At 40.7% G+C, this 12,786-nt stretch overlaps 2 protein-coding genes across 3 annotated transcripts; one reads left to right on the top strand and one right to left on the bottom strand.

Annotated features, from left to right (window-relative positions):
- Positions 1-1,019: 1,019 nt before the first annotated feature.
- tspan33a (tetraspanin 33a) lies at positions 1,020-8,830 on the bottom strand. Of its 2 annotated transcripts, none has more exons than XM_058626250.1 (8): positions 8,506-8,830; positions 5,468-5,525; positions 4,745-4,872; positions 4,544-4,618; positions 3,624-3,719; positions 3,412-3,540; positions 3,148-3,309; positions 1,020-1,980 (listed from the first exon to the last, which is right to left on the bottom strand). In XM_058626250.1, exons 1-8 carry the CDS (start codon positions 8,605-8,607, stop codon positions 1,879-1,881), a joined length of 852 nt encoding a protein of 283 aa, XP_058482233.1. In that variant the 5' UTR covers positions 8,608-8,830; the 3' UTR covers positions 1,020-1,878. The 2 variants fall into 2 exon arrangements, with proteins under 2 accessions (XP_058482233.1, XP_058482234.1); XM_058626251.1 differs by having other exon boundaries at positions 4,745-4,869.
- Positions 8,831-9,529: 699 nt separating this feature from the next.
- Positions 9,530-12,761, top strand: LOC131456718 (zinc finger protein 883-like). Its single transcript, XM_058625278.1, has 8 exons — positions 9,530-9,618; positions 9,824-10,026; positions 10,287-10,394; positions 10,557-10,652; positions 10,777-10,887; positions 11,078-11,198; positions 11,280-11,474; positions 11,561-12,761. The coding sequence occupies exons 1-8, from the start codon at positions 9,600-9,602 to the stop codon at positions 12,580-12,582; spliced, it is 1,875 nt and encodes a 624-aa protein (XP_058481261.1). The 5' UTR covers positions 9,530-9,599; the 3' UTR covers positions 12,583-12,761.
- Positions 12,762-12,786: the final 25 nt, after the last annotated feature.

Here is a 12,786-nt window from a genome sequence, read left to right as displayed (position 1 = left end):
TCATAAACTATGTTTTTTCTCTCTCTCTACACTTTTTACTGTTTTACACCTCCAATGAAAAAGGCCAGTGATCACACATGAAAATCTCAGTAAGCCGAGTCACTGTGGATTTAGACCCACACAGAAATGTCATGTTTAGTTTGTGGACCGTTATTATACACACACACACACACACACAAGACTACAGGCGTCAGGTTTCAGTGACTAAAAAGTCTCACAATTCATTCATTTTTTAATTTGCCGAACAAAAGGAACTGGGTGGAGAAGAGAAGTCATTTTGGTTTATGTTTCTCCAACATTTGGCCAGAGCTTGATTCTCTCTGTTCTTCAGTCAAATGGCAGCAAATTATTATGTCCAATACAGTCATTGTAGACCAGTTAACACACAATTTAACACAGTGGTGCCGAGTCACTTCAAGCTATTTCAAATTCATAATCCTCCAATGGTGTAAAATTATTTTTTTTTTTTTCCAAAAAGAATAAATAAAGAGCTAAATTGCTGCTGCTGGCTTTTATTCCTATTTTATTTAGCATTTCTTGTAGCAGTTAACGACGCATTTGTGCTGAGTCACTTCAAAGAAACGATTCTCTGTGTAAAAACAAGACATAGACGGCCCATAACATGACTCAGCTAAAATGCTTTTGCTGGTTTTTAAATTTGGATTGTGTTGGATTTTCCATTTCTTGAAGCAGTTTGTGCTGAGTCATTTATTTCAAAGACAGAAATATTCTGCCAAAAAGAATCCGTCCGATATCTGATCCAGTGATAGCGACCAGTATCGGGCCGATATTGACTGCTGTCATTTACAGCTGTGGGTGTGATTCACAGACACAAGAAGTGTCTTTTGTGAAACTTTAACTGTTACTGTATCACGGCAACAAGGAGGGAGGGTGAGATTATCTTCAGTTCCACGTGTCTGCTTGCAATTCAGACGTTCACAAAAATCTGCCGTCATTTGTGGGGAAAGCCGGGAGTCCCCACCACGTCTCTCTGTCTCCTCAAGAAACAAACAAAAGCATGAGCAGAATAACACAGGATTTAAAACACATCAACCACAACATATGGCGGGAATATAAACTCAGTGATTTGGCAAACATTTGTTTAAAATGGCAACACACACACACACACACACACACACCAGCTCTGCAGCAACAGCAGTGCAGAGGAGGAAATGACATCATGTGCAGTTTGAGGTCTCAGTGGGACGAACAAATATCAAACATATCAAAAAAGTTTATTATACTGTAACAAGGGCAGGAGGAGGCCTTTCAGGGATCACACATAAACACATGCTATATAAAAAAATATAGACAGTAGATGTATACATCTTATGTATCGACGATGCTGGCCTCTCTACTGTTTCTGGTATATATATATATATATATATATATATATTTAAAAACATTATACAAACACACATTATATGATACATATATCTAAAATGTGAATAAAAAATCAATTATAATACAGAAAATGTCAGAATCTCCTCACCGCACCAGTGGTTACAGTAATTCACAGCAGTGCTGACATTTTATGTTCATATAATTTGCTAAAAACTTTATAAAAGAAGACATTTAACAGGAGGCTTCTTCTTCCCTTTTCAGTGAACGTTTGCAGCAGCATAAACGTGCGCACATCTTCTGACTCAAACTTCAGTTTGGCAACTAGAGAATATGAAAGGTTGAAATGTAAAAGCATGGTCTGTGTCCACTGGGGGGAGACAGAGAGCTATGTTCTCGTCTGTTTCCCTTTTTAAATCCAAAGAGGATGAGACTCTGTTCTTATACGATGAAGATGTACCATCCTGCTGCTGCTGCTGCTTGAATCACCATGTGTACGTATGGTGTGTGGTGAGGTCAGGGGTCAGGGGTCAGGGGTCAGCTCCAGGGGTCAGTGCTGTGTTTGAGGTTGTAGCTCTGGAGCTCGATCTGGTCTTTGATCTGGTTGATCAGAATCTGAGACAAGAGGATCCCGACCAGCTGCACAGAAAAGACACAGACGACAAACAGAGGGATCGTCAGATGGATACAACTGCTGGCTCCTTGGGGTGTCAAATGTATGGCTTGCAGGCCACAACCGGCCCACCAGAAGCTCCAAATCGGCCCGCAGGATGAATTTGTGAAAATGATGATTAATTGTAATGTGAAATATGATATTTGTCAGATCCACTGTGATGTGTAAGATGTAATGCATGTGTGTGAATGGTCAACAATATATTTTTGAAATTCCACTTATTTTTCCTCAAGAAATGTCAGGTTTTTACATCATATGTTTTGTAAAAAGATACTTCGTTAAACGCAAAACAAAGAGTTTGTTTTGGCGTTTAAAGGTTATCATTTTTACTGGTATGGCCCACTTGAGATGAGATTGCAAATTGTCTTAAAAGCTTTTAATAATACTACTTCTACTACAAATAATAATAATTAATTATACAGCACATTTCAGGCAAAGATGGTACCCAAGGTGCTTGACACAGTCAAATAAAAAATAATAATTTACAAAAATGTATTACACAAAATATAATACTAATTGCAACAAAATATTGTATCATTATAATAAAACAATGGCAGCAACATAGTTAAATCTAATTTAAAAAACATATTAAAGGGATTTGTTTTAAGTTTAATTTTTAAAAGAGTGTTGGCTGCTCTGATGCTAATGCTGCCTTCATGTGCAGTCAGAATTATGGTAAATACGAGTTCGCAACGTGACAAAAATGCACATTTTCATGATTTTCAGTGGGAAATTGGGAGAAAATGTTGATACACTGTTGAGTTCCTGAGTGGAGACAACCAAGACTAAGACAAGATTCACCATGTGTCACCAATTCCTGTATTGTTGATTGCATACAAGATGTTAATGTTGTAATTATTTACATTTTCATTTCGCTCCAACAGCAAAAGAACTTGAACGTAACGCACTTGTATTTCAGATTTCACAAATGGAAAGTTTCATCTTTCCGATAGCACGTGAAGGCAGCATAAAAGGCAGGATGTTCCATAGTTTAGCTCCATAGAAAAATGAAAGCAGATCTCTTATATCTCTTATATCACATATTAGGATTTTTTTCTTAAAAGTGGAGGATGTGAGGGCTGTTGTCAGGACATAATAATCTGTGCTCTGTTGACTTGACTATCCCAGTTTACCTGTGGGATGGCCAGTCCCAGTGCGATGCCGCCCAGCAGGAACATGTTGCTGTGAATCCAGTTGACCAGTTTATCGATGCAGCCGTTGGTGTAGATGTGATCTCCAGCTTTAAGGTATTCTAGATCCTGCACGCCCTGACCGCACATGGTGTTGACAACCTCCTGCACATGTTGATATAAATATACAGATTAAACACACACACACACACACACACACACACACACATGAGTGAACTCTATCAGTACAGCGTGTAATAAGACAACCTTGTCTTTGGATATGATACAACAGGAGAACGGGACAGAGCAGCGTTCTCTGCTGGGATTGTTCTCCTTGCAGCTGAAGTACATGTTCTGGGACCAGTCCGTGTACGTCACGCCACCACAGCACCCAAACTGAAGAGATAAACACTTGTGTCAGGGAGGTTTTGTAAAACCACAGCAAATGCTCATACTTGATGTTTTTAATCTGCACTGACCTCCATTTGACCAAAATCAATAAGGTTCTGCAGATCGATGTCGTCTCTGTAGTGGACGATGGCATTGTTGATCATCTCGGTCACTTTACCCCGAGCCTTGGACGTGTGTGGAGAACAAAGTTAAGCACCATGTTCAGAAAACATACACAAAAAACGGACATATTTTCCTTTTACAAGCAAAATCAGAAATGTTTTTATGACAAATAATAACATAAAAATAAAAAAGAGAGAAAACAGCAAAATCAATAAATCAACAAACCAAATAATCATTAACTCTTTCACACCTAAGCATCACAATGTCCGTCTGGACATTTTTCCAGAATAACTTTTCAATAGCTGGCAGTTATTTACAATTTACTGCAAGTTAAAATAGTGTATTAACAATTTAAAATGAAGAAAAACGCTTGAAGTTGTACATGAATACCAGCTTTTGTGTGTTAAATTTGAAATTTAAACAGTATAAAACATATTTATAATAAGTTTTTTGTCTCAATGTCCAAAAACTCTCCTCTGTGGTGACAAAGACTCTGATTCGCCGGCTTCCTGCAACAGTGTGAGTGAAATTACCGTAATAACCACAAGTTGGCTTTAGGGTGCGACTTCCCAGCTTTCAGAAACCGTCGCATAATTACGGTCATGTCGTCTAAGATACGCTCGGTGTTAGAGGGTTAAGATGAGAGCTAAGAATCATTACGTTAGAATTGTGATACACACTCAAACTACTTCAAATGTTCAGTTCAAATCAAATACAGTAAAAACCAATTAATAAACCAATCCGTGACAAACAAACTAAATCCTCTGTATTGTTTTTCATGACGGTGTCTGCTTTTAACCAAAGATATTACCTATATCTGCATTCTATTCAGCTCTTTATCTGTAGTAAATCTGATAAACACTCCTTAAAAAATGTTTTCCACTACCGTGTCTGAGAAGACGAAGCCCAGGATTCCAGCGACGAGCTGCAGCAGGAAGATCACGGTGAGCGAGATACAGAACTGAGCAGGAGAGAGAGAGAGTTAATCTCTAATCCAATTAATCTGGTTTGTATTAATTCATTAGAGGACACATTCCATGAAACTCCACACAGAACATACACTTGATACGCCGCATGTCTCACTTACCGTCTGCAGGAGGCAGATGTTCTCTCGCAGGGAGCCCACGCAGCCACAGAAGGTGATGATGAACATGAGAACCCCGACGACCATCAGCATCACAGCGGGGTCCACGGACAGACACGCCAGAGCTGCTTCTGTCGTTAAGACAAGGAAAACAAGGAGAACAAGGAGAACAAGGAGAACAAGGGGAGAAGAGTTCCAGTGAGACAGAGTATTATGCCTCTGTTTACTCTTTGAGAACATAAGTCATCTAACATTGTTTGCATGCTTTGTCCAGTGGAAGCATCAGACTGAGGGAGTGTTGGAGTGTATACAGTGGCAGTCAGACTCCACTTCTGACACTTGGTGAGCCATTCTTTGTGTTTACACTCCCACCTGTTAGCAGTTAACCATATTAACCACAATAACTAGTCGCCGAACCCTTAACCCTAACCTTAACCATAACTTAATGCCTAACCCTAACCTGAACCTAAGCCCAATTCAAATCTCAGCCCTGAACTCAAAAACCTCGTCAGATATGAGGTTCTTCCTCATTAGGACCAGGTTTTTGGTCAGAGTTTATACCAGAAAAGACAAATACACACACACACACACACAAACTTACTGATACAGTTCATTAAAACTTGGTAAACACAGATTTTCCCGCCACATTGTTCACAAAAAGCACACAGTCTTGTTCTCCTGACACTCGATCCTCCCACACACACACACACACACACAGTCATTTACCTGCATGTTTCATCATGCGGGCATACACGCCGATGGACACCATGACGAGGGCGATCACCTGAACAGAATCCATCAATACGTTCATTTCAAAACACAATCGAGGCATGAAACAATAATAATAACATTAATAATAATAAAGACCACAAACATCACAGAGAGCATTTCTGTGTTCATACTTGTTAAGGGAGTGGCAGAACACTGAATCACGATGAAAGGAAAGATGTGGAGGAGGTAAAGGAACATTTGAGTTGAGGCACAGAAAAGGCTGCGAGGATAAAGTAAACGCTGGTTCTTTTTGTGGGTTCAGTGTCAGACTTAAGGACAAGCACAACATTCAAGTGTCAGGAGCGAGAGACTCTGCGTCCATTAGGCTAAATCAAACCTGGCAGCTTTCTGAACCCTTCTCTCTCTCTAAAAAAAAGAAAGAATAAAATAAATAAAGAGTCTTTCAGTGAAGGCTTCTCTCCCGGTCTGAATAGAATAATGGCGATCCCTCACAAATGAAATGGATCCAGTTACCACAGACTCTGCAGCCTCTCAGTGCGGCGAGCCAAATTCTGCCTGACTGTTTCTGTAAAGGTTTAGTTCCACAGTGACTTAAACACATGACACCTGGAGCAGAGCCTTTTTTCCCCCTGTGTAACTCTGCAGCATGCGTTGCCTTAGTAGTTATTAAAGTTCCTGTTTGATTGAACACCATTAGGCCTGCAGTAAGTAAAGTAAAAATAAATAAATAGAAAATTCTGGCTTTACAATGATTGAAAGATCTTTTTTAATTGATTGGAGGAGCCAACAGCAAAGAGGACATGATGATGTGTAGTTGGAGCTTCTTTCAATAAGGAAAGCGTACAAACTGTTGACATCAGCGTTTATTTTTGATCTGCTGCTTCTAGAGGAGGAATAAACAAAAAGACATTTTCCTTCGTTAGTACCTATCCGGTTCCGGTTCCGGTTTCTTGCTATCAAAATAAAAGCCTTTTAACTGATCATGCATTAACTTAATTATTTAACTCAACATTTCTTAACACATGAAGCCCAAGCTGAGCTCACAGCACCCTCTGCTGGACAACTTGGAAATGACTTCAAACCGTCTCATGCACTTCTAGGCTGGATATTTTGATCCCCTATGACTGTAGTGTAGAGTCGGACCGTGTGGTCATATTCAACAAAAATGTGCATTAAAGTAACTCTGATTATTGAATAGTGTGAGAGTTGCACACTTTGTACAATTTACAGCGTTTGTTCTTTGAAAAATAGCATTTATAACCAAACAAACTTGGTTTGGAAACTAAAATATATCTATATATATGTAGTATATAAAGAAAGTAGTGCTCGCAGTCCGACTTTCTAAGGTTACACCTAGAAAAGAAGCGCAAACCTGCCGTACAGAGCTCAGCGTAGCCAGAGGCAACAGAAATGGCAACAACACATTCCACAATGAAGAGCTTCAAGTTTTTACAAAGTCTGATCATGTTCACGACGATGAGTCTGACGCAGCTTCAACACGGCTGACACATTTACACCGTACAGAGAGTGCAGAAGGAGAGAAAACCTCAGAATGTTAAATCCACAAGTGTAAGTGTAAGAAATCTCCTTATGTTACAGTCACCAGACACCGAGAGCTGAAAGCCACTGATTTGAACTTTGCCTTGTTTACAGGCCACTGTTGCTCTAGACTGTTCATTTTCAGCTCAGTTAGTCCCGTTAACATTGGGACGAACACCACAGACACGTTTAATCTACAGTTTATCACACAATCGGGTTATTTTCCGACAGTATTCACACACAAAAAGAAAAACAAGGTGAAGATAGACGGGTGAAATAAAGACGGTATGAAACACAAACAGTAGCTCAGTTTAGTGACAGTGTGTGTGTGTGTTGTTTTTTTAAATGAGTGATGAGCATTTAACGAGGAGCTGATGAAACATGGCTGATTTGCAGAGTAAAGATTTAACTTGGTCACTGTCCAATGGACATGAAGCTCACACCTGGTGTGTGTGTGTGTGTGGGTTGCAGAACAACTCAGACAAACAAAGCAGTGTGTGTGTGTGTGTGTGTGTGTGTGTGTGTGTGTGTGAGTGAATACTTGTATATGTTACCTCTTTAGAACCTATTCTGGCCTAAACACCTGTCAGGACCAGTAGTCCCCATGCAGACCAAAACCTGGTTCTGAGGCAGTTCTGATTAAGGTTGGGTTAGGGTGTGTGTGTGTGTATATTACGGGCTGGACCTCACGCTCTGTCACATCTTTAAGGGGCTGTTTATGGGTTAAGAATTGGGTTCATGTCAGGTGTGAGCTTACGAGATTTAGTTAATGGTTAAGGTTAAGGTAAAGGGCTATAGGGAATGCAGTGTGTCTTTATTTTATAAAATAAATGTGATATTTAGCTTTGCAATCTGCTGAACTTGCTTCTGTCCATGTAAAACCTTCTGTGGATACATCCTCTGTGGGTCCTGTGGACAAGGGTTTTAGTGAGGTTTTTCCTCACACGATGTGAAGGACAGTGACTGTAGAGCCCTTTGAGGCAATTTGTGTTTGTAAAGTTGGGATATATAGATAAAACTGACATGAATCTATAAGACAACTGTATACAAAATGTGTGTGTGTTTGCAGAGGTGAACCGACAGGACAGGTATAACAGGTGAACGTTGGGGCCCCAGAAGACAAAAGGGTACACTTTCAATGGTTTAAAAATAACAATAATAAAAAAATAACAAGTGGGTTCTTTGGCTGAGGCCCCCACAGTCTAGGATCGCCTCTGTGTGTGTTTGCGTGTGTGAAAATCTCGATTTCACACTTTAGTGAAGAACATACTTCGGAAAACAGAAACAAATACTTAACTGTTTGTATGTCTATAAGAGTTATAGTTAGTTTGTTTAGTGAAACAAACAGGTAGTGTAAGTAACAGTGAGTGTAAAGTGGATTACTAAGAACACACAAATGATTGACCTGCCCACAGGGAAAAGTAAATAAAGGTCGACACACTTCATAATCTGTGCCAAATATAATATATTTAAAACAGCGCGTGAACACTCACCCAAAATAAAAAGTTAAACATGAAGAGCAGATACTTGACAAGTGGACTGACGAAACTGTAGTCCTCGTCATGTCCAGGTGTTCCTCTGCGTCTGCCTCCCATGGCGACGCGAGTCTCTCCGAGCGCGCAAACGGAGTATTTATTTGTAGGAATAAAAAACGAGTGTGCGAGCGCAAACGCAACGACTCGCCCGCATAATGACGACGATGAGTTACTGGCTTTTTTCTCTCTTATTAATATTCGTCCTGAGTCGACACGGAGGAGCTGGTGTCAGAGCTGAGCTGAGCTGCCTCCAGCGGTGACTGCGAGACTCACCCACTCACTCACCGACTGTGACTGACTGGGCGTGTAAATGCTGGGTGTGTTTTTAGTTTCACGTACATGCCTCTTTCTTTCTTTCTTTCTTTCTTTCTCTCTCCACCGGTGCTTTCATGACACCACACCTATTTTATGAGTCTTTTGTTTTCATTTTGAAATCAAACAAACTTCAATTTGTAGCACTTATGTTAATATAAAGGATAAAAACATACAAACAATAACTCTCTCTCTGTCACACACACATCATCATCATCATCATCAGAGTGAGGACACCATGACTAATGTTGTAGTAATAATAGTACTACTACTAGGTTTTTTTTGACAAAATGGACAATGTTTTTGTTGAATGAGGAAGGTTGTTGATGACCTTCTTGTTTGTTTTTTTGTCAATTAAACTTTATTTCAAAGGGTATTCAATTAAATATTAAATATTAAATTAAGTAGCACTATGTAGAAACCCCTATCCATCCTTAATGTAGAAGTATTAAATATTAGAACAAAGAGAGATAGATTTGTTAGTGTTTTTTTTTTTTTTTAAGTCTACATGAATTAATACAAATATGTTCATATTCCCAATATGTCTCATACAGGTACTATATCATTCGCGTATTTTAATCATCGACTACAATTTCTCGACTTTTATTTTGAAGGGAGTCAAAGACGAGGGTGTTCACAACATCCGCTTTAACAGGAAGTGATACGCGCATTTCCTGCTTTGTAGAATGAATGCCAAAGTTGTACTTTCGTCGATGTTCGGGCGTTTTTAGACAAAGAAAATGGCGTGGAAAAGTAAAGGTTTGTCCGATGACGACTCTAAATGTGTGCTAACATTACTGCTTGTTTATATCAGCCAAGTACGTGCAGTTATTGTAATGAGAACGGTAGCCAATGCTCTCGTGAATTCGAGCAGTGTGTAATTAGCATGTAAATAGACGTTTACGCCCCTGTGTGTTCGTATATTCCCTCACAGTAAAGCGCCTGTTTTCATTGTCGTGTGCAGGTTCCACTCTTTCTCCGGCCTCCTTACATCTCCTGGTGCCTCCAGTGAGACTAATGTCTGCCTTCATGTGGCAGATCGTGCAGCAGCACAATGTGATGCAGTATGATAAGCTGGTGGACTTCATCAGTCTGGTGACTGAGATCGTCCCGGATCTCCTGAGTCCAGGTCAGAGAGCTCAGCTCGTCCTGAGTCTCAGAGCGAAGGTGAGACATGAATGTGGAGATGTCAAACTCCTGAGACTGTCGATCATATTTAGGGGAAATGTCACTGAGATCAAAACAGATGGATGGATAATTAAGTCGTCATAACAGCCTGGACATGTGGTGCAAAAACAAACACACTATACTTACAGGATTTAAATATTTACAATTAACATAAGGTGCATCAAAATAGAATGACATATTGTCCCCTGCTGTGTTGTCATCACATGAGTTACCTGTCTTCCACCTTTGTCCAATTGCAGCTGGTTCTGGAGTTGTGTCGTGGTGATGGCGTGGGCAGTTTGCAGAGTATCCAGAGCCACCTGGATAAAATCCATGCCTGTAGTGCTGACGTGAGCACCACTGACCAGGTACTGGGATTTTAAAGCAAATCATAGAAATCATGTACATAGCGTGTAACAAATTGTTACTGCAGTAATTGATGCAACTTTTGATGAAATGCAGCATTAGGTTATTATGTGAAATTAAATCTGTCTATATTTTATTATCTATTGTTGCCTCATTCTTGACAGACCACTGGTGAAATTCTGAAGACGTCATACACCAATTTTGCCACATTGGTCGAGAACATTTTGAATGTTCCTTTTGAAAAGGAGTACTTCTTCCAGGTGAGAAATGTGTCAGGACACAGATTTGATTTCTGACAAAGATGAAATGTATTTTGTGTATTCTTCGGTTGCACAGTCTGAAGAGTCGCAGTGATAAACCCCAAAGCTTTGGCTGTTTCTGCAGGAAGTTTTTCCTACAAACTATGGCTCTGACTACGACCAAAGACTGAAGCAGATGGTGTCTCTATTCCTGTCCAGGCTGGAACAGCTGCTGCCCATACCAGACCTGCCACAGGTGCTTCTAACAGCAGTGCAAACGTCACAAATCTAAACAAAAGTGTCAAACATATTAAACAGTAAAGACACACCTGCATGTCCCATGAAAAGTGTGGATTCTGAAGGATGAAGATTTTGATTTGGTGTATTTGGTGTTAGGTATGGTTCTGCTTTATAGACGTGTTGGTCTTATTTCCTACATGTGTCAGACAGCTGCATGGCTCACAGAAACAACATCTGTGTCAGAAGATTTTGGACAACATCTGTCAGAACCTTTTGCCCTGAAGTCCCTGCTGCTTCATCACAGAGATCTGGGCACACTCACCACAGGTGAGTTCAACAGAGATGGATTATGTTGCTTTTTTAAGTGATGCTAATGAGTGAAATGTTAATTCCTCTACTCTGCCGCAGCTCCAACGAGTAGTGAGGAAGATGTCCTCTTGTCCACGCTGATCTTCCCTCCTCATACTGGAGTGGGGAGGTTCACTGAGGTCTACAATGAAGGTGATGACCAAGATAGTGAGAAAGATAATCTGGCATCGGAGGATTTAGAAGTGGAAGATATAAATTCCACCACAGCTGATTGGTTGCCAAGAAAGAAACCAGGTTAGACAAAAGCAGTGGACTAGAACTGATCCAAAGACAGTTAGTGTTTCTTATACTAACGTGCCGTGTCTTATTTTTTTCCCCAGGTCCTCTGTCACGCTTATTCATCTGCCCTCAGTGTGCATTTGCTCACCGTATAAAGAGGAAGGTGCAGGAGCACATCCAGAGTGAGCATCGTGCAGCACCCCCCAATGTTAAAAAAACACTGGTAAAAAAAGCCAAAGCTCACCCGAAAAGGAATGACTTCATCGCTGGAAAGAAGAAGGGTGTCTCGAACCGAAAGGGGATTTACAAACAAAAGGACTGCATGGAAAAAAAGCGGGAACATAAGGAGAAGAATGACAACGTGGAAAACAAGGAACGAAGGAGACGGAAAGAGCCCGCGGGGGAGGATAAAAGGTTTCTGAGCACACGAGCAGTAAACAAAAACTTCACAGAGGAAGAGACTAAATGCTTGACGTGTGAAAAGATTTTTGAACATCCGAATCAACTGAAGACCCACCTGAAGCTCCACACCTTCCGGCATCACTGCAGCCAGTGTGAGAAGGGATTCACCAGCTCATCCGGTTATTATCAACACCAGCGGCTCCACAAGAAAGGACGGATATTCACCTGCAGTCAGTGCAACAAGGGTTTCCTGTGTAATTACTCACTCAAGCAGCACGAGCGCCTACATAACGGCCCCTCCAACCTGTGCACCATCTGTGGAAAAGGCTTCTCCAAAACAGGCATTACAAGACACATGCAGATGCACCGAGGAGAGAAGAATTACCTCTGCACCACGTGTGGGAAGTCGTTTTTGTCTTCAGGAGAGCTTCTGCTCCACACTCGCTCTCACACGGGTGAGCTGCCGTACACCTGCACCCAATGTGGGAAGGGCTTCTCCTGCAAGAGCCACCTGAGCACCCACATACGCTCTCACACAGGGGAGCGCCCGTACCTGTGCTCCCAGTGTCAGAAGCGCTTCCTCACTCTGAACTGCCTGAAGAGACACACGCTCTGCCACAACGGGGTGAAACCGTTCAAGTGTCCAAACTGTGAGAGAGAATTCTCCCAGCAGGGCAATCTGAAAAGACATTTGGCGACTCATAAACCTGACGTGATTTAACATGTGATTTTTTTTTTTACGATGTACAAAAGAACAGTTAAAACAATGTAGATTATCATAGTGATGGCAAATGTCTTTATTCATATGATCCTCACCGATGTTTATCACTGAAAGATGCAATGATTTCCAGCATATGGAATAAAAAAGGTAAGTTTCTTTCCATGTTTGCTTTGGATTCTTTCAATTTTAAATCATGCTTGGAGA

The sequence above is a fragment of the Solea solea genome, chromosome 3 (genome assembly GCF_958295425.1).
Source record: "Solea solea chromosome 3, fSolSol10.1, whole genome shotgun sequence".
In the NCBI taxonomy this organism is placed as follows: Eukaryota; Metazoa; Chordata; class Actinopteri; order Pleuronectiformes; family Soleidae; genus Solea; species Solea solea.
This window is presented reverse-complemented; position numbering and strand designations above follow the sequence as displayed.

Bases quoted from the DNA above. Each gene is read 5' to 3' on its own strand.
- tspan33a (XM_058626250.1), bottom strand. From the start codon at position 8,607: ATGGGAGGCAGACGCAGAGGAACACCTGGACATGACGAGGACTACAGT. The intron at 3,310-3,411 runs GTTGTCTTATTA...CAACATGTGCAG, and splicing joins GTATCATATCCAAAGACAAG to GAGGTTGTCAACACCATGTG. The intron at 1,981-3,147 runs GTAAACTGGGAT...TTTTCTGTGCAG, and splicing joins TGGGACTGGCCATCCCACAG to CTGGTCGGGATCCTCTTGTC.
- LOC131456718 (XM_058625278.1), top strand. The intron at 10,395-10,556 runs GTACTGGGATTT...CATTCTTGACAG, and splicing joins ACGTGAGCACCACTGACCAG to ACCACTGGTGAAATTCTGAA. The intron at 11,475-11,560 runs GTTAGACAAAAG...TTTTTTCCCCAG, and splicing joins GTTGCCAAGAAAGAAACCAG to GTCCTCTGTCACGCTTATTC.